This window comes from Schistocerca cancellata, chromosome 8 (assembly GCF_023864275.1).
Source record: "Schistocerca cancellata isolate TAMUIC-IGC-003103 chromosome 8, iqSchCanc2.1, whole genome shotgun sequence".
Classification (NCBI taxonomy): Eukaryota; Metazoa; Arthropoda; class Insecta; order Orthoptera; family Acrididae; genus Schistocerca; species Schistocerca cancellata.
In genome coordinates, this window is record NC_064633.1 from 84,594,906 (window position 1) to 84,616,747 (window position 21,842).

At 39.1% G+C, this 21,842-nt stretch overlaps 1 protein-coding gene across 1 annotated transcript in view; it reads right to left on the reverse strand.

Moving 5' to 3' along the window:
• The window catches only part of LOC126095379 (modular serine protease-like), a 130,590-nt gene that overhangs the window by 72,015 nt on the left and 36,733 nt on the right, over positions 1-21,842 (reverse strand). The window contains exon 3 of the mRNA XM_049910183.1: positions 16,058-16,264. Coding sequence (XP_049766140.1) covers positions 16,058-16,264 — 207 coding nt within the window. The remainder of the gene's footprint in view (positions 1-16,057; positions 16,265-21,842) is intronic.

Genomic DNA, 21,842 nt, shown 5'->3' on the forward strand with positions numbered 1-21,842 from the left:
AGATGGAGGAGAGGTATTGTGAGGAGGTTCAGGTTTGATTAACATGGTTTTGCAGGTCTCTGTTAGTGAGGGCTAAGGACTGGCAGAATCTGAACAGATGGAGGTCATCGTGGAAGGAAGGGTGGCAGCCAGAGATGGATAATTTGATGGTAAGGCAATTTTGGGGGGGGGGGGGGGGGGGGGAATTCCACGAGCCAAGCAACATTGCAGGAACAGTATATGGGACTGAGTTCTTGATAGGGATAGGAAACTTTTCTGTATTGATGCAAATGGAAACAGCAAGGATCCATGGTGTTGGGAAAAAATGCAAATAAATACATATATAATGTAGATTTTATTTATAATTAATGTATTTTTTCACTTTTCTAAATTTTGCAAGTGGGAATTCTCCCTGCAATATATCCTACATTCTCATAACCATCCTGGCATCAATCTTTGTTAGTGATTGTTGTTACCCATTGAGCACCTTCCTTACACAGCATTACACAGTCCTCTATTCCACCAACACACCCAGTCTTTTTACTTCTCTCCGTTTCTGCTACCCTCCCTCTCACCCCCACCCTCCATCTAACCTCCCAACTGCACCTAACTGCCCTACCAACTCTCCCGCCTCATCCCTGCATGCTCCCACTGATAGCACTTTACTGTTCCCCACCCCTACCCTGCTATTCCTCCCCCTCCCTGCTGCACCTCCTCCTTAACCCCACCCGGTTTCCTCTCCCATCATGTGCTACTGCACGTAGTCTGGCTTCAGCTGCCAGAGACAGTGGTCATTTGTATGTGGGTTGCATTTTTGTATGTGTGTGTGTGTGTGTGTGTGTGTGTGTGTGTGTGTGTTTGCGCACGCGTGCGTTTGCATGTGCGTGTGCATGTGCGTGTGTGCGCGCGCGTGCCTTTTTGTTGTGCCTATCTGCAACTCAGCATCTCTGCTATATGGTGAGTAGCAACTATCCTCTTCATAATATTGTTATATTTCATCCTGGATCTTCCACTGTTTGATAAATCAATGAAAAAGTATTGCAAACAACTGACTACAAGAAAATGCGCAGGGTAGCAGTGGGGAATGGTGGAGGAGATTGCATGAATGGTCAGGAAGTATGGAAGATGAACTTTAGTCATAGAAATTAAATGATATACCTAAAGCGAAGTTTTCAGATAGAGCATTGACTCAATCACACTGCCTCCATAGTTATGTGGCCAGCCGGTGTGGCCAAGCGGTTCTAGGCGCTTCAGTCTGGGACTGCGCGACCACTACGGTCGCAGGTTCGAATCCTGCCTCGGGCATGGATGTGTGTGATGTCCTTAGGTTTAAGTAGTTCTAAGTTCTAGGGGACTGATGACCTCAGATGTTAAGTCCCATAGTGCTCAGAGCCAACCATAGTTATGTCTGCTGCATATCCAAATGCTCTAAAATTGTGTAACACATGATTCAACCATACAGGGAAATGGAGACACACAATGAAGCACTTAACAAATTATCATCTGCTGATAATGCTGTCTGACACAGGTACACAGCATATCTGTATCCTTCACAGGGATCATTCAACTTCTAATGCTATTCACATCTCTTACATACCCTATCTGCCATGGGTAACAACACTAAACATGAACAACACCAATCTATTGTTGTGGTCATTTTCCCTGTCACAAAGCACTGCAACTCTAATCATTTACATACCTACCAATGGTGTGTACATGTGCAAAGTAACATTCACATCAGGCAATGTTTCACAAATGGCTCTGGGCACTATGGAACTTAACATCTGAGGTCATCAGTCCCCCAGAACTTAGAACTGCTTAAACCTAACTAACCTGAGAACATCACACACATCCCTGCCCGAGGCAGGATTCGAACCTGTGACCATAGCAGTTGTGCGGTTCCAGACTGAAGTGCCTAGAACCGCTCGGTCAAAGTGGCCGGTGAGACAATGTTTACTGGGAGGCTTTATCTGTCAGGTAGTGAATGTTCAGGTGTGATATTTTAATAAAGTGGGACATGCAGCAAATATTTATGACTTACACAATTAATTTTTTAACATTTTTAGCTTATAAATAATGACACCAACTCTTTCTTTCTTCTTTTTAAAAAAAAAGTCTGTCTATATGCTTTTTTGTGACATTTGGAAGGAACCTCAAAAAAAGGCTTTGCTATCATAATGGGTGTGGAAATTGTTCAAATAGTAACGAGGGAGCAGCACTGCTAACCAGCGTTTACCGTCAGAAAAAGAGGCCCAACAAATGTCTACTGTATTAGGTTAAAAAGTCTGTTTACTTGCGCTATCACACTCAGATAAAATCCCAAGCTTTTGAGGATTGCCTACATCAGTGTCATCATGGGCTATGTCTGGCTGCTCTGAAACGCACAGGGTTCCTGCTTCTGTGCCCAGAAGATGGCATCTGACTGACTGGTTTATGTCATGATGACATCCTGGAAATGGTGCATAATGAGGTGTCACCAACTATGTCCATAGATTATGTCAGTGCTCTCTATCCAGTATTACTTGCAGTAATATCACTTGGATCAGTTGGTGAACTATGAGTAGTCTTCTTTTGTGCTCCTTCTTTTTAAAGTGCATGTTTCTACACATTGCTAAGGGCATATTCAGTGTCTCTATTAAAGTTGTTTTTACATAGGCTAATTTCAACTGCTTCCCCAGTCATAGACTCCTAATAATTTGAAGCGTGAGCAAGAATTCTCATTGGTTCACACAAAACCTTGTGTTTATTTAAGAAGCTGCACCCAGCCACAGCTGATTTTTCAAAAAATCAGATATTTAAGGTAAAGTTGATACTCAACACAGTGATCAGCAAATTCCATACTGACTGGCCCACGTAAGTGCTGCCACACTCATGAGGAATATTATAAATCACTGTCACTCTCAAGTCAAGATGATTTTTTAACAGGTTGCAAGATTACTTGAACTTTCTTGGATGGCCAGATGACTGGTCTGATTCCTGGCCCTGTTAGGACTCTCCATGTCTTACTTATTCTTGCACCACATAATACAAGCCATGTTATGTGTTGGTCCTCCTAGGTGAGTTGAATGACATTGTTTCTTGGCTTATCCCACATCACTGACTCATTACAACAGGCAGAATATCCATTCCTTCTGAACACCATCATCTGATGGTCATTCTCAGAGCTGAGGTGGTCTTTGTCAGGAATAGTCCTGGCTTTGTGTATTTGATGTTCCGCACAGCTTTCTTCTGGCTGAGTCATCCATCTAATTTTCAATTGATCAACACATCTAAAATACGTAACTCCCCATTCTTCTCCAACTCTGCCGAAAATCTTATCTTATCATGTATACCATTCATATGGTCGATGAACTACTTGCAGTACCTCACTGCCATTCGGCCATATTAAAAATGTATTGTCAGTATATCAAAAGAAGTAGGATTAACAGAAAGGGGCACTGTTCAACACTCATTCTTCAAAAGCCTCCATGAAAAAATTAGATATTGTTGGTGACAGTAGCAAACCCATGGTTGTTCCATCAGGTATTTCAAAATAATTTCCATCACACACAAAAGAGTGGTTGTCAAGGTGTACAACAATACATTTTAAAATTTCGGGGGGAAAATGAGCAACCAGTAGCATTAATGTCTTCTACTAGTACTTTGGTAAAAAGGGAGAACATGCTGAGGCTCACCAAAATTTCACATGGGGCCTATCCTCATCTTCTCTATGACATGAGTGGACATTTGTGAGTTCTTAGCATGATGAATACAGTGCCCAACTATAGGTGTCAACAATTTTGTTATGTATACTATTATATTAAGTTGCCACTGTTGATGAAACCAAGATATGATGGTTTTAACTGAGCCAGGGGATCCAAGACATAGCTTGCCTTGCATTCTGTTGTGCAACAGCTAGTAAGACATGGAGAGTCCTAAACAGGCCTGAGAGTACCGGGGAGTTACAACATTCCTTGGGAGTGTGGCAGCACTTTATGTGGGCCAGTCTGCATGAACTGTTATTGATCACAGCAGTGAGCATCAACATCACCTTAAATACAGGATCACAAAATCAGCAGTAGCTGAGAATGGCCTGATAATAAACAAAAAGTTTTGTTTGAACTAATGAGAGTTCTTGTTCATGCATCAAATTATTGCGACTCTGAGAATGAGTAAGCAATTGAAATTACATTATGTGAAAACAGCTTTAATAGAGACACTGGCTGTGCACTTAGCAAAGCATGGAAGTGTAACTTGATAGAGAAAGAGGAAATCTTTTCCTAGTTCACCACCTAATGCAAGAGATATTACTGCAAGTCATGCGGGATAGAGAGTGCAAACATAATATATGGACATGTAGGGCAATCATATAATTTTCTGCCATTTCCATGATGTCAACATGGTGTTGTTCATCCCAGCACAGGCCATCCTCAAGGCAAAAAATTGGAAGCCTTGCAGGAATCTCAGACATAGAACTTGTCTACAATAGAGGCAATCATAAAAATTTTAGGTTTTTATCTGACTCTTTCAGAGCAAGCAAAATGAAAATTTTTTATCTGAGGACTCAGTCATGAAAAACATTGTAGCTATGTCTACCACACTGTACCAAATGTAAGCAAAAATTTAATGAAGGTATGGTTCACCACAACAAGTTTCGAAATGTCGACTCTGTGCACTGAGATTCACTACAAAGTGATTCTGGACGGATAGTACTCTGCAATGAATATCATCTGGGCTTGTCACAGCACTGGGCCATACTTTTTGGCATTATTTGTCTCTGGAAGTCTGTATTCCCCTTGCAGGCTTCTTGTTTCAAATATTACCACAGAGAAAAGAAAACAGTATTACATCTTGTGAGTATGTGGGGAATTTTCCCATTTTGTGTATCCAAAACAACTGCTGCAATAATTCCAAATTGCTCTGTTAAGGAAGTCTGTAATCATCTCAGAAAAATATGTGACACATCTATCATGTTGGTACCACATCAATTTACTCATCTCCATTGTGATGTCTTCCAAGAACTGTGGAAGCATGTCTGTTATGAACTGAAGATATTTATAGTAATTGAGAGTCCCAGTAATAAACACAGGAATAAATGATGCAACTCCTCAAAAGCCAATGCCCATGTTGAGAGACCATGGTCACTGTTTATCTATTTCTCTCAGCCTGCATGCATTTTCAACTTTCCAGAACTTTCCAGTACTTTATATTGCAAAGATTAATTCACCCACAGTTTTTTAATGATGATCCAGCAAAAAATCTTACATAGGAATGATGCACCATAGTCACCATTCAGAGAACTGTAACTGATTATGTAATCAGTGCCACAATGCTATTAATGGAGCAAAATGTAGAAAGGATGAAGTGTTTTGGAATGTAATATTTGCAGAATATGCCTTCAGCTGGTCACACTTGCACATGTAAGCTGCCTTGTAGTGATGTGCAGACTGCTTGTAACTGTTGCTCAAATGTTTCATTCACCAGTTGCTGTTCTGTTTCAGTGGAAAATTTTATTCTTCACATTACCAGTCTGTCAAATTTCTTTTATAGTACTTGCAGAGACAGATCATGTGGGTTTGGTATGATAAGGATATTTTTTAGCATATGACTGCACCGTTGCTCTAACATTTTGGCAACATTCACCCTATCCACTTTTTTGTCTGTAGTATAAGTCGTAAAAGACTAAATTTTTGCAGGACTGACTTTTCCAAAACCTATAACAGCAGAGCCTCGACTGGTGGTTTTCACATTTGGTACAGCAGGAGACATGTATGTGACACTGTGAGACCTCTTCCCCTTTTGGTGGACAGCATTTTTCAGCACTGTTATCCTGTCACTGTTTTTGGCCTAGTGTTACATGTGTTACATTCCTTAAGTTCTTCTCTATTGTTTTTCCCAATGTCACAGCAAAATAGATCCATTAGAAAGGTTGATGTTACAATTTGGTAGCCATTAATGTTAGAAATTACTTGCGTACATCAGAAAATTTGCCACATTGTCAACTGTAGCTTAGCTAAATCTGCACCTCAAGATATTTGCTTGTTGTTGATGTATTATTTTGAGTGGCATATCCCAGCTGCCTCACCTTATCAAACATTCCTAACTTCCTGAAATACAGGCTATTTCTTCAAGTCAAAAAGAGGAAATAATCAGAGGAGTTTGGGAAGGTCATCCCCTAAGTTCAAAGTCATTTCAATCAGAAATTTTTCCTCATTGAATTAAACAAATTATATCTTTTTATATTACACCTAGTTACATTCAGTTCTTAATTATGGGATTCAAAAGGATCAAAAGCAAAAAAATCGGAAAAATTTTTAAATATCAGAAAAGATACATAAGAATAATAACTAATAGTAGTAGTCAGGCCCATTTTAGAAAATCATTTTAAAAACTTTGTATCCTTACTGCACTGATCTCATTAACTTCTCACAGATGGGTTTCACTGTCATGTAGAACTTTTTAAAGGACATGTTACACGCCACTGACTGCAGAGATTATTTAGTTCACAATTGCAACTCTGTCAAAAAGGTCATTATCAAGGGCTTTTGCAATGGATTTTGCTACAACATATGTTGGAAGATTTTAAAGTTTGTTGAAGTAAAATCTTTTGCAGCAGCATTTGATAACAGCCTTGAGGCTGAAATGGTAATTGTGAAATAAATAATCTCTACTCTCTATGGCAAATATGATGCCCAATAAAACATCCACCAATCCATTGTGTATAACAGAGAAAACATTACTATTTCACTAATAGTTCTATACTTAACTGTGGAACAAGATTGACTTCAATCACACATCTAAAAAAAAAAAAAAAAAAAAAAAAAAAATAGAACAGTCTTCATAAGTAATGCATACTACACAACTAAAGATTAAACAATGGAAAATCCAGGATGGAATAATCACAATATTATAAAAAGGATAGTTGCTGCTCACCACATCTCTGGCAGCCGAGGCCACACTGCAAGCAGCAGTACATGATGGAGGTGGTGGAGGTAGCCCAACATTCCAACCATTACCAATACCTTCACTTTGACAGCTGCCACCCATTCTATACCAAGAAGTCCCTTACATATAGCCTAGGCACCCATGGCTATCACATCTGTTGTGGTGAGCAGTCCCTCTCAAAATATGCCAAGAGTCTCACTGAGGCCTTCATAGACTGTAATTACCCTTAAAACCTTCCTGTCTTAGCTCTGCAGTCATCCCCCACATCCCAAAGTCCCACCAGAGAATCATTCCCCTCATAACTCAGCACTACCCAGGACTGGGACAACTGAATCACATTCTCTGCCATGGTTTTAACTACTCTCCCTGGTCTGAAATAAGGAATGTACTACCCACTATCCTTCCCAACTCTCACACAGTGGTACTCCACTGCCCACCAAACCTACACAATATCCTTGTCCATCCCTTCACAGCCTTTGTTCGTAATCCCTTGCTTCATGGTGCATATATATGTAACAGATCTAGATACAAGACCCATCCCATACATTCTCCCACCACTCACCCCGGTCCAGTGACAAGTGTCACCTATCCCATCAAAAGCAGGGCTACCTGTGAAACTAGTCATGTTACCTACAAATAAGCTGCAACCACTATGTGGCATTCTGTGTTGGCATGACAACCGAAAGCTGCCTGGCCGCATGAATAGCCACTGACAAAATGTGGCCAAGAAACAACTGGACCAGCCAGTTGCTGAGCATGTTGCCCAACACAACATGCTTCATTTCAATGACTGCTTCACAGTCTTTGTCATCTGGATGCTTCCCACCAACACTAGCTTTTCTGAATTGCACAGGTGGAAACTCTCCCAGCAATATATCCTATGTTCCTGTAACCCTTCTAGCCTCAACCTTCATTAGTCATTGTCCTTTACACAATTATCCCCTTCCATCTTCCCATTCCAGTACTACACAGCCCTCTATTCCACCAATTCACTGACAGTCTTTTTACTTCTCTCCTTGTCTTCTACCCACCACCCCCCACCCCACTGACCACCATCTAACCTCCTGACTGCATCTAGCTGCCCTACCCTCTCTCCCACAAGCAGTACTTTACCATCCCCCATCCTTACTCTGCTATACCCCCCCCCCCCCCCCGCCTCCATCACCACCATCACCACCACTCCAGCCTCCTCCCTGCCCCCATCACCAAGATTGCTTCTCTTGTCATTCACTGCTCTTCACAGTCTGGCATCGGCAGCCAGAGACTGTGGTCATGTGTGTGTGAGTTGAGTTTGCATGAATTTGTGTGTTTGTATGTTGTCTAATTCCGATGAAGGCCTTTTTGGACAAAAGCTTACTTGTTTGATAGTCTTTTTGTTGTGCCCATCAGTGACTCAGCATCTGTGCTATACAATGTGTAGCATCTATCTTTTTCATAAAATTGTCATGACGAAAGGTACTTAAGAGGACTCAGAGTAGTGGTTAATAATGCCACATTACAATACATTATCATAACATAATGGTTTTACAAGCAAATATACCCAGCTGTATGGTGTATCACAGTAAGGTCTTGTCATTCTCCTGAGCTCAGCTTCTTAATCATCATGGGGGAGGGGGATTCTTACTCAGTTTTCCATATACTGAAGGGGAGACTTGTAGATGTTACGGCATAGCAGCATGTTAAGGGCCCAGAATCACTTTTCCAAAGAGATAAATGTTAGTGCTCCAGGAGTCACCAGTGGGAGTCCATGGTGTGTGCATCTTTTATAAGTTATCATATGAGCATTCTATCTTGATTCTGTAAGCATCTCTATAACACAACTATGCAGAGCAAAATCAATCAGTTCAAAACCTGACAGCATATCCAAATCACTTTGACCTTCTACTTTCTCACTGACCTACAGATCACAAGTGTTATCTTGGTGTTCAGGAGAAGGTCAGACTAAAGTCTCATATGTGGTCTCCATTGTTAATATTCTACAGACTCTCTGTCTTTGCACAAAAAGCAATGCTTCATTCCCCCACCTCCATCACCACCAAGCCAAAAAAATTCCTTTGTGTTTGTTCCATTTCAAATTGCTTCAAGGAATTATTTTAAGTGTGTAACTGGACTGGCAGAAAGAAGAGAATTATCACTAATCATGTGAATGGTTACTGTAAATATTTTTCTACTCTTTGAAATTTTTATTGACTTTATCAGTGTTAATCAATACCACCAACTGCAAATGCTGTATAAGTTGCTCTTCAACTTTTGTGTGGACATAAATTGAGGACACTTCCCTCTGGAGAAACTGTGTTACACAAACAGTATGAAAGAACTACTCACTGCATTCTTTTTAATCACTTGGGATGATATGTTCTGGCAGAAATAATCAATAAACAAACAAAGAAAGACGCTATTTTCACTGTTTTAATCCAACAAATTCTGCTATGTTATGATTCCTTACTTGTTTTCAAGCATTTCTATTTTGAACATTCTCAGGTTTGCTGCCAGATCATGATGTGTATATAGCACAACATTACTTCTTCAGGTGGTTATTTCTGGTGACTCCTCACAAGTATCTTCCACTCATTTCCACCTTGTTGTTATAGAAACAATGTCTGGAAGTGATCCAAGAAGTGTGTATGCAACAGATTTCGATTCTGTTTCAGTGTCAGGATGGTTAATTGAGTTTCACCCATTTACCAATCAATGAAACAGTGATAGCAAGTATATCGTTCCATTAAAGAACTCTTAAAAAAGGAATTACTTATTTCCTTCTGTTTTCCCCTGTTTTGGCATGAACTTCATCAAGCACTTGGTTTGTACCTTTTAATCTACAGAAAAATTTGACTGGGGTGGGGCCGGGATCCCGAGGGGAGGGGAGGGATGTACAAGAATTTTCTAGCAGTACACTAAGCTTTGACTGTGGAAGTTTTGTTGATCTCAGTCATGACTCTTTTTAGAATAGTGTAATAAACTCTTCCCTTTGCCTTTCAGTTTTTCAAATCTCTTCAGCACAAAGTGTACAAAAATGTATTTTCTTAGCCATCTACAAAAATTAATAATTAACCGAGGTGTGTACTTTTAATATTTCATTACATTATTTCATTCAAATTTAACATGGGAATAATGGAGTACGGTATATGTTTTGATGTGGAACATAATACATATATAGTAGTGTAATAATTTTGATAAACTATTTCAGGGACAAGAGAAAAAATATTTTATTAAAGATGAATCTCTGAGTGATGTGAATAAAAATGAGATGTAGCTAAGTCTCACATGAATATAATAGAGGGAAACATTCCACGTGGGAAAAATATATCTAAAAACAAAGATGATGTGACTTACCAAACGAAAGCGCTGGCACGTCGATAGACACACAAGCACAAACATACGCACAAAATTCTAGCTTTCGCAACCAACGGCTGCTTCTTCAGGAAAGAGGGAAGGAGAGCCCTCACCTTCCCTCTTTCCTGATGAAGCAGCCGTTGGTTGCAAAAGCTAGAATTTTGTGCGTATGTTTGTGTTTGTTTGTGTGTCTATCGACGTGCCAGCGCTTTCGTTTGGTAAGTCACATCATCTTTGTTTTTAGATATATAAGTCTCACATGATATTGAGATGATATGGATGAAGGTTGTAGATGCTAATCTACCAAGATGTATCTTGGCTTTTACTGGATGGGCTGGATTTCAGCTGTGAATAAAGAATAGAATTTAGTTTTCACACTGATATACATCTTGGTTATTCATAAGATACGGTCAGGCACACTAACTTTTAAGCACTGTCCATCAGTCTGTGCTGCTGCTATGTTCCTGCAGTCTGATATGAGAAACATTATCAGATTTGGATGCAAAGAACTGTTACAATTTGAAACTGAAAATTTTGACTTTTTAACTGTGGACTTTATGTGAGTATGTGAAGAAAAATTTAGAGGAGTGTTGACTTACTGAATCTGGGTGGAGATGCTTCTTAATTGTGTGGGCAATCATGGAGTCCTTACCGATGTGGCCAAGGGTTTTGGATCTGACCAGAAAATGCATGTAAAACAGTGAATGATATTACTAATCAGATGGTCTTAAAAGTCCATGACTGTGTGCAATGTCCATCTAAAAGGCAGGAAATTAATATGGCTTGCAATGTCCATCTAAAAGGCAGGAAATTAATATGGCTAAGCCAGAATGGCAAAAAAATACTTCAATTCCCAACTGTTATAGGTGTTTCACACTGCAGTCAAATAGAAATTACAATACCAGAAGTACACGGCGATGAATACATCAATTACAAAGGTTACAACTCTATACATGTGCAGGCCACCATAGATGATGCTAGAATATAATTTCATGTTACAACAGGGATGCTTGTTTACTTCATGATTCATAGTATGGATATCTCCATGGTTAGACACTTTGCTTAAGCCACCAAGAAATGCTGACTAGCGATGATTCAGTTTGGTCTATGCCAGAGAAAGGGCAATAGTGAAGAGAGCCTTTGGTCAACTGAAGCAACAATTTCAGATCATCGGTAACTATGTAAGACTTTTTTTTAGAGAGGGTCCCAAAAGTAATAGTAACGTGCGCTGTACTACACAATATCTCTAACCACCTGAAATGTCACTTTCAGTAGCATTCGAGGGCATAAAAGATGCAGAAGAAAAAGAATAAGAAGAAGGAGAAGATGATGATAATGATGATGATGACAATGACAAAAGTGAGAGCCCTACTGAAGACGAGCCTACTGACAGACAGCTGGAAAGTAGTGGAAGCAACATACATGGTGAACAGAAGAGCAGCAAATGCTTGGATCTATTTAGATGTTTCTTATTTGTTTAATTGTGTACTATTCAAATGTAATAAACAGCATAATTATAATTGAAAGTCATGTAATTACAGGGCAGCATTAAAAATGTACAAACTGTATTTTTATTTATTTCTTTTAGACAATGACAAATGGATATGATGATGCAAGATGTTTAATAATACAATATTTGTGTTTTATACTAATAATCCATTTGAGTAGACTTATCCTCTATAATTTTCTCTAGCTTTTTGTTTTGGTTTTCTATTTGATGGTTCTGCAATCCAATTATTTGAGCAATAGAAGTCTCTGAACTTGTGATAATGACAGTCTTTTGTTTCTTCAATTTAATGTACTAAAATGGTTTTCACCCCCAAGTCAAACATATATTAAGGTTTTAGTTTCTTGTCACAGGAGCACAGGCTGGGCATGCATCTGAGTATGACATTTCTCTCTGAGCTTCATTTGCATCACAGTTTTTAGCAACATTTGATACATGCTTGATGCTACCTGAAATAGCTCTAAAATTAGGATTATCTTCCTGGGAGAGCAATACTAACAAATGCTTTTCCCAATCTTCAAGTTTAATTGTTTTATTTCCTGTTTTCCTCAGATCAGTTTTCTTTTTTATTTGACTCTTCCTATTAGTGAACAGTTTACTAAGCTGTACAACACTGTACTGTTGCTAGTTCAATGGGAGTATTCCTGTACAATAGTATCTCAAGGATTCTTCTTTTCTGACACTACCTTTGGTATTATAGAGTTTTGTAATACAATCATGTGCTCCGATATCAAATTGTCAAACTGTGCTTTGTTAACTGTGTCCTTGCTGGCATCTTCACTTTCACTGGAAGACATTTCAATAACTGGCTCTTAAAACTAGCATTATCTGCACATCATCAATCATGATCCTCAACATGAAACTATTGTTGTTATGAGTACAATGGGTGAAGAGGGCAGGGGTGAGGGCAGGCACAAGATAGCTGTGATTTGTCTTGAACAGCAAAAGATGCCAAACTGTGAAAAACAAGATTTATCTTGCCCTTAGGTTGTACGAACCCCTGTAGAATCTACTTGGATTTTTCAAGTGGACAGGGTAAATCTACCTAGTCTCAGCTTCTAATTATTTGTTTCTCAAATAGCAGGCACTAATTCTGAATCCTAGAAACTACTAAGTACACAACGTTTTATTCAAGTCACTCAACAGCAGAAGAAAAATGTACAAGACTTCAGCACATAATAAATAAGAATGTTGATAAAAAAATCCGATCTAACTAAAGAGATTTTCCCCAGGGACACTGATGTTACATAGAAAACTACTCTTTTTGATTGAAGAGGATCTGAAAAATTAAACATATAGTGGAAAAATACATAGTCCATTAACAAGCTTTCCCACATTACTGCCTCAAGTCTTAAGGAATTTTGGATTTAGGTACACAAAGAAAGACCATTGTGTAATGTGTGAATATTTTGAAATATACATGCTGCAATTCCAAAACCAGTTAGCTAGTCAAAACTGGATGTACTTGACAGTAAATAGTGATTCACAGTCCTTATTTCTAGAAATAAGCAACTCTTATGTCTTATCAGTCTGTTGACAGATGCTTGTTATTTCAAAATTACTGAATTCAGGCAGTGTCACATTTCCACACCACATTTGTAGTTACACAGTAACCTGCCCTACAGAAACACTTTCAGCTTCACCATCATAAAAATTACTAGCTTTAAAATAATTTACGAGCAAAAGTAACAAATGTCCAAACAGCAAAGGAGCTGAGATGTCAATGGCACGTAACAAGACTGTGTGTATGTGTGTGTGTGTGACCCCCCCCCCTCCCTTACACACACACACACACACACACACACACGGACACACACACACACGGACACACACACACACACACACACACACACACACACACACACACACACACACACACACACACACACGGACGGACGGACACACACACACACACGGACACACACACACACGGACACACACACACACGGACACACACACACACGGACACACACACACACACACACACAGAGAGAGAGAGAGAGAGAGAGACCATGCCGGCTGAATACACAATGTCTAGACTCGGTTTTGCAGTTCAACTGTAGTGAAGGGTTGTGTTGGATGGAGTAGGAGAGGAGGGGAAGGAGACAAGAAGGGAGGGGATAGTATTGGGGAATGGTGGCTGGTGACCCAGAGGAAGACAGCACACAGGAGAGAACAAGCTAAGTGAAGTGTGGGTCCTGCTGCAGGGTGGAAGTGGGTGTGAGGCAGGAGGGTACCGGAGATTCAAGCTAGGAGATTACAGGAATGTAGGAAGTGCAGCAGGGACAACTCCCACGTACATAGTTCAGAAAAGCTGGTACTGGGGTTGGGGTATGAAGCACCAACTGAAATTGAGTAAGTTGCATTCAGCATCATATTCCACTAGTGGGCACTTGTCCATTGACTCTGCTCTCTACCACAGATTGATGGTAGCTATTCGTTTGAGGAGAAAAGGGGGGAGGGGGGGCACAGACAGTCAGTGGTGATGCTGACATAAACCACTGTGCAGAGCTGGTGCATGACACAGTAGCTTTTATGCTTTCAAAGGTATGACACATTACCCTCATTCCTCCTCAGCCTTGACACTACCTCTCCCATTCGTTTCATCCAGTCCTCTGCAACCCAATGTGCCTCTTTCCTGGATGTTGACCTCCACATAACAGATGGCTCCATATGTATCTACACAGAGCTCCATTAACTGTTTAAGATTAGCTTCATTTTGGTAGCTGTCATTGTTTCCACATCAAAATGTCATTCCCATACCATCTGGCCACCTGCCAGTGGCTTATCTACTGTGTCAAGAATTCCCTTGTCCAATATGCTGAAGGTCTCACTAAAGCCATTACAAGCAAGCACTATACTATAACTGGACGGTGTGCTTCCACATGTTCTGCAGAGTTATTGTTTCCATATTATATGCTACAATTAATTGCTCCAAGAAACCTGAGAGATCCCATCCTTGAACACTGTCTGCAGATTTCTTACAGATTTTGCAACCCCTATCCTCAGATATAGCAAACCTCGAATAACCCCGAGAACTGACTGCATGGTAGCATTCCCCCCTCCCTTCTCCACACAACACCCACCCAGTACCATTCCTGTCTGGAACAACTTAACTGTATCTGCTTCGAGTACTTATCATTATGCCAGGTAATGAGAGAGGAATGACGGTCAATCTACGAACAACCATTTCCACCCCACCAAAGCGGTATACCACTGCCCAGCCAACCTACACAATATTCTGGTAAACCCTTATGCCATACCCACTCACAACCTCTTGTCACATGGCTGATATTTATGTGAAAGACCCCAGTGCAAGATTTAGCCACACAGCACATTCTGTTTCAAGCCAGCTTTCTCCCATCCCATCAGAGGGATGGCCACCTGTGAAAGAAGCCAAGTCACATATTTGCTCTGCTGCAATTTCTGCACAGCATATCATGTGGGCACAACCACCGACCAGTAGTCCACCTGAATGAACGGCCACTGCCAAACTGTGACCAAGAGCAAATCCGGCTACCAGGTGACTGAACACACTCAACAAGCATGGCATGCCAGAATTCAGAGGCTGCTTTGTGACCCATGATGTACAGCTGCTTCCTTCCGACAGCAGTTTCTCCGAACCCCGCAGACAGGCGTTGTCCCTGCAACACATCCTTCATTGCTTTAACTCTTCTGGCCTACATTTCCACTAGCCCCCTGACTCAAACCCACATACACCCTGCTCAAAACCCTCACTTTACTCAGCTTTCACCAAAAACCTCTTCCCCACAGCCTTACTGACTCTGTTCTGACACCCCCTCCCATTCCCCTCCTCCATGTCATCATTTTCAGTCACATCTTCTCTCCACTGTACAACCTCACCTCTGCCAGTGCCTATGTCTCATTTCCATCCACCTGCTACCTCCATCTCAGCTGTCAGCCACACTTTCCCAACTCTGCCTCCTACTCCCCAAATTTCTGCTCTCTCTCACTCACCAAATGCAAGCCCACATCCTAGCTGAGCTGAAGCACTTCAGTCCCAAATCTGTGTGCACAATACCAACACACAGGTCTCTCTCTCTCTCTCTCTCTCTCTCTCTCTCTCTCTCTCTCCACCCTTACTCCTGTCCACCAACACTACCACCAGAGTTAAATTCAGTTTATATTTGATATGCCTTCATTTGTATACTTTATCTCAGAGAATGAGTCATCTAATAGCTACCAAGTTTTCAATCTTGCTTATAATCTTCTACCAGGACATTCCTTATCATATTTATACTATTAGCTTATTTCAGACTGAGATGTGCTGCAAAGCCTCTGATGTAGTTTTACCTGGATTGCATTTCTTGACTTCACTATTCCACTGACCATCATGTCCACATGTCAGATTCTGTTTTAGTCTACTTGCTGATGTATAATACAACTTGCAATCCACAACTGCTCTTGTTCCAGGGAGAACTGCATTGTCACAAGTGAACCTCGATTCACCATAGAAACATTCAGCATAAATTGATTCTGATGCAAGACTAGGACACTTTCCTGAAACACAAAATGATGTTGAGCATAATATATTACTCTCGATTTTCAATAACTGCCTTAATTAATCATGTCACACTCTAGCATTCACAGCTCCACTTTATCACGTATATTAATTAATCTACATATACATCTACATCTGTATCCTGCAAACCACCATGAGATGCATAGCAGAGGGTACATTTCATTGTACCAGTTATTAGGATCTCTTCATGTTCCAGTCACATATCGTGTGCAGGAAGAATGATTGTTTGAATGCCTCTGTGTGTGCAGTATATATTCTAATCTTATCCTCATGATCCCTATGTGAGTGATACATAGGGGGTTATAGTATATTCCTAGAGTAATCATTTAAAGCAAGTTCTTGAAACTTTGTTAACAGACTTTCTTGGGATATTTTATGTCTATCTTCAAGAGTCTCCCACTTCAGGTCCTTCAGTATCTCTATAACACTCTCCCACAGATTAAACATAGCTGTGACCGTTTGTGTTTCCCTTCTCTGCATACATTCAATATACCCTGTAAGTCCTATCTGGCATAGGTCCCACACACTTGGGCAATATTCTAGAACCAATCACACAACTGATTTGCAAGCAATCTCCTTTGTAGATTCATTGCACTCCCCTAGTATTCTACCAATAAACTGAAGTCTACTACCCTCTTTAAACACAACTGAACCTATGTGATCATTCCACTTCATTCCCTACAAAGTATTACACCCAGGTATTTGTATGAGATGGCGGATTCCAACAGGGATTCATTGGTATTATAGTCGTGGGATACCATGTTTTTCTCATTTTGTGAAGTACAAAATTTTACGTTTTTGAACATTTAAAGAAAATTTCCCATCTCTGCAACACTTTAAAATCTTATCAAGATCTTACTGAATATTTATGCAGCTTTTTTCAGGTAGTACTTCATTATAGATAACTGCATCATCTGCAAAAAGTCTGATTTTACTATTAATATTGACTGTGCGACCACTAATATACAACATGAATGGCAATGGTCTCAATACACTATCCTGGGGCACACCCATAGTTACTTCTACATCTGACGATGATTTCCATCCGAGATAACATGCTGCGCCCTCCCTACCAAAAAGTCCTCAATCCAGTCTCAACTTTCACTTGATACTCCACATGATCATACCTTTGACAATAAGTGTAGGTGTGGTACAGAGTCAAATTATTTGGGAAATTGAGAAATACAGAACCTGCCTGATTGCCTTGATCCAATGCTTTCAGTATGTCATGTGAGTAAATTGCAAGTTGGGTTTCACATGACTGATGTTTTCAAAAACCATGCTGGTTGATATTGAAGAGGTCATCCTGTGCAAGATACCTCATTATGTTTGAGCTCAGAATATGTTCTAATATTCTACAATAAAATGATGTCAAGGATACTGGACAGTAGTATTGCAGATCACTTCTACCAGCCTTCCTGTAGCCGCATATGATCTGTGCCTTTTTCCAAGAACTGGGCACAGTTTTTTGTTTGAGGGATCTTCAGTAGATTATAGTTAGAAGAGGAGCTAACTCAGCCACAAATTCAGCATAGAATCTGGCAGGGATTCCATCAGGCCCTGGAGCTCTGTTCAATTTTAACGATCAGCTCTTTTTCAACATCATTGACACTAATACTTATTCCATTCATCTTTTCAGTGGTATGAGGATTTAATAAAGTGGTTCAGTCCTCCTGGGTTTTCTTTTGTAAAGTAACATTTGAAAATGAACTTAAGCTTTTCAGTTTTTGCTTTCCTACTCTCAATTTCAGTTCCAGTCTCATTCACCAAGGACTGAACGCTAACTTTGGTGCCATGAACAGCCTTTACAGATGACCAGAATTTCTTTTGGTTCTGTGTAAGATCACTTGACAATATTCTGCTATAGTAGTCATTGAAGGCATCACACATTGCTCTCTTGACAGCCAGATGTGTTTCATTCAGCTTCTCTGTATCTTTAGTCCTGCACTTTGTTTTACACCAGTTATGCAGTAATCTCTGTTTCTTTCTAAGTTTCTGTGCACTGACAGTATACCATGGAGATTCCCTCCCATTATGAACTGTTCTAGTGAGACATATACAATTACTGCCCAATGCATTCTACTACTGGTACGTTAGAAAACAAACTGCTGACATCAAAGGATACTAATTTATCACTGTGTGTGACAGGTATACCTTTTAACTTATTTACTAGGTCCACAGAGTATGAAATACCATGCTCTGGTTTGAATTTAGTCTTGCTCTTAATTAGAACATCCAGTTTACTGGCCAGTTTGTAAGATTGAGCAGTGAATGATGATACAACTGGATGAATAAGAACATCTTGTTTATGCAGTATAGGAAGCCCATACATTCTAGGAGGCACTGGGTTCATATTAGTTAACAGTTTTGCTTCATATTCAGAGAATATGCTTTTACATGAATTGATTGCATATTTAACATCCTCTTTGAACAATTTAGTAGGGTCTTTAGGAAGGACTTGGAAGCCTGTGGTATTCAGGAAATCATTAACTTTATCTCTGAATTTGCTGGTCATGTAATGAGTGAGGGTCACAATTACCAGCCAGTGTCCGAAGTACTTCACTTAGCAAACAGAGGCCTTAAACTCAACCTGCTGGAAGCCCTGGAAATTAAAAAACGTCTTGCTCACAGCCCAGATCTCATCCTAAATGACCAGACACAACTCAACACTTCCCCTCTCCTAAACTTCATATAATCATCTCTGTTGTTCATTACTTCCTACACTCTCTCTTCCTTCATATTCCCATTTTCCTGTATTCATTAAGTTGTTTTGTTTTGTTGAAGTTGTCTTTGTATTCCATATAGACTGTAGTTTCAATAGTTAAGGCTTTCTTTTAACTGGTACTTGTATTACTGTCCATGTTAAACACCCCTTGTAGTTGTCTCATCAAATACTGTTCATATTTTACTTTGCTCATTTATTTAATGAAAACTGTTACACATCCACTGTTTTGCTTACAATGTTAATGTTAAAATGCAGTATCACCACACTCTCAAACTTTAGGTTCCCTCAAACACCTCAATTTTCCTGCATTTATTTATTTCTGTTTATCTTATTGATATTGCTTAAGTTCCTTATGTATTCTGTAGTTACATTAATAATTGTCTCTTCTATTAATTGGATTTGTGTATCACTCTCTATGTTTCATACCTCCTGATGTAGCCTTGTCTAGTAATAATTTCATCTTATTTTATTAGTTTTCTTTATTAATAGAAACTGTTATGTAGGCATGCTATTCCTATTTTGTGCTAAAGGTTTTCCTGTCTACTACATTGTTATTTATGTACTGTTCAGTTTTTACTTTTTCATTGGAAAGATGTTACTGCATGTTTCTACTTCAGTCTAGATGTGTTACTTCTCTTCCAATGTTGTTTGCAAACATTTTAACTTCTGTGGTGATAATACTCAGTAAATGTCTGAAGATGGCCTTGTAAGCCGAAAACTGGTTAACAATAAAAGTAATATTGTAGAACAAAAGCAAACTGGACACACATAAAAGACAGTTGTAATTGCCAAGTTTTTGGAGCCAGTGGCTGCTACTGCAGGTAGAAGGATTGAAGGGGAAGAAAGAGGGGTGAAAGAAAACTACTAGAGAGGGCTAGAAAAAAATGTAGATTTTGGGAAAGTCACCCAGAAGTGCAGGTCAGGGTGAGAAGGAAAATTATATAATTTAATTTTTTTAGTAATGAAAATGTCCTGTGTTGCAGAACATGGTACAGTTTAGGTAAAAATTACCAAAAACTGACAAAGTGCATCTTTTCAAGTCTCTTTATTTTCCATGTATGCATATCTGGATTGCATATTAGGGTATAACAGATCCAATGGGGGCTTTATTGCTTTTAGAAAATAGATGAAAGGTGAACATTTTGACTTACACTAAAAACTACATTACTAAACTATACACTGACAATATCTGTTGTGAAGTCAGCTACATTCTCAGCACTGTGTATGCAGCCAGCAAAATGTAGCCACACAGTCATGAATTGTGTACCATAAACTTTACCTATATCAAAGTTAACATGCATTAAAATGGAACTGCATAAATTGAAGCTTGGAAACATCTGTCTGTAGAAATCATAAGTGGGATATTACATGAGACATAGGACCAAACAAAAATAAATAAATCCAATCATCACAAAAGGCAAATTACAGCTACACCATGTCTGCATGGATACAAATCATCAAGAAATGCTGAAAGTTAAAGCCCTTAGGGCAGTAGACAGGAACTGACCCCTACATTGTAAAGATCAAAATAAAATTCAACCCTTTGGTACAGATAAACACCCATCAGAAAATAGGAGAAAATTCAATCAAACCAAATTAACAAAAACAACAAATTAATGAAAATTTTGAAGTACAACCATATTGGAAAGAGTCCATCAGCACCAAATCACAAGAATTGATTATTAAAATATTGACAGCAGAAGAATTCACTTCAATAAATCCCATGAAGTAAAATAATTGAAATGAAGAATGTAAACAGGTAGTAGAGAGAACGCACAAAGTTTGGATAAACCAAAAAGACTGAAAGTCAGAGAAATCTAATACAATAAAGGAATTTGCCCCAGTAAATCATCAGTTAATCAAAATGTTAACATACTGAAAATCCTCAGAAATGAAAAAAATTTCAAGAAAAAGCAACTGTGAGATTACTACAAACCTTTTGGCATATATACCAAAAAATGTTAACCCCAACAATAATGCTGAAAGATAAATCAGGAAAGTTACCAAGTAGTAATCAAGAAACTACAGAGACCTTCATAGAGACATTCAACAAACTTTTAAATTGTGATGGCCTGCCTGAAATATTCCGAGTAAATACAAGAATATCTATTTTAATCATCCCTGTTCAAGTAGACCCTCCAACCATAACCAAATAGAACTCATAGTCATAGAACTAAAAATTTAGAAGCCATACAGTCAGGACATTATCTGTGTAGGAACCTGGAGAAATGCAGGAAAGCCTGTAGTCATAAATCTCTACCAACAGGTAGTCAAAATGTGGATTACAGACAAAATTCCAGTGCACTAAATCATGTGAATAATCCATTCATCATTTAAAAAGGATATGAAACCAACCCAGATAATTACAAAGGAATAACCCTTCTGGGCTTCACATACAATTTTTTTTCCTATCTAATTTACAGAAAGAATAAAAACACTCTGGAACCACAACTTAGATAATGATAAGGATGCGTTTGCCCACACAAAAGCTGACCAGACGAAATTCTCAGTGTGAAACTAATAACAAAACATTTCAAGTACAGAAACCATTAGCACTTTATTTTCATCATAGATTTCAAAAAAGTGAATGATAGTATTCATAGATCCATACATTTAAAAATCACCAGATCATATAGTTTTCATTTCAAAGTAATAGAAATCAACAAACTAACTTTGACAAACACAAATTCCAAGCTGTACAGGGAAGAAATGTCAAAAGCAGTCACAATAAAAACTGGTCTTAGACAAGGTGATGGTTAATCCACATTGCTTTTGAATGTAGTGCTCCATTACACCTTGAAGATACAGCAAAAAAGAAAACACAACCAAAA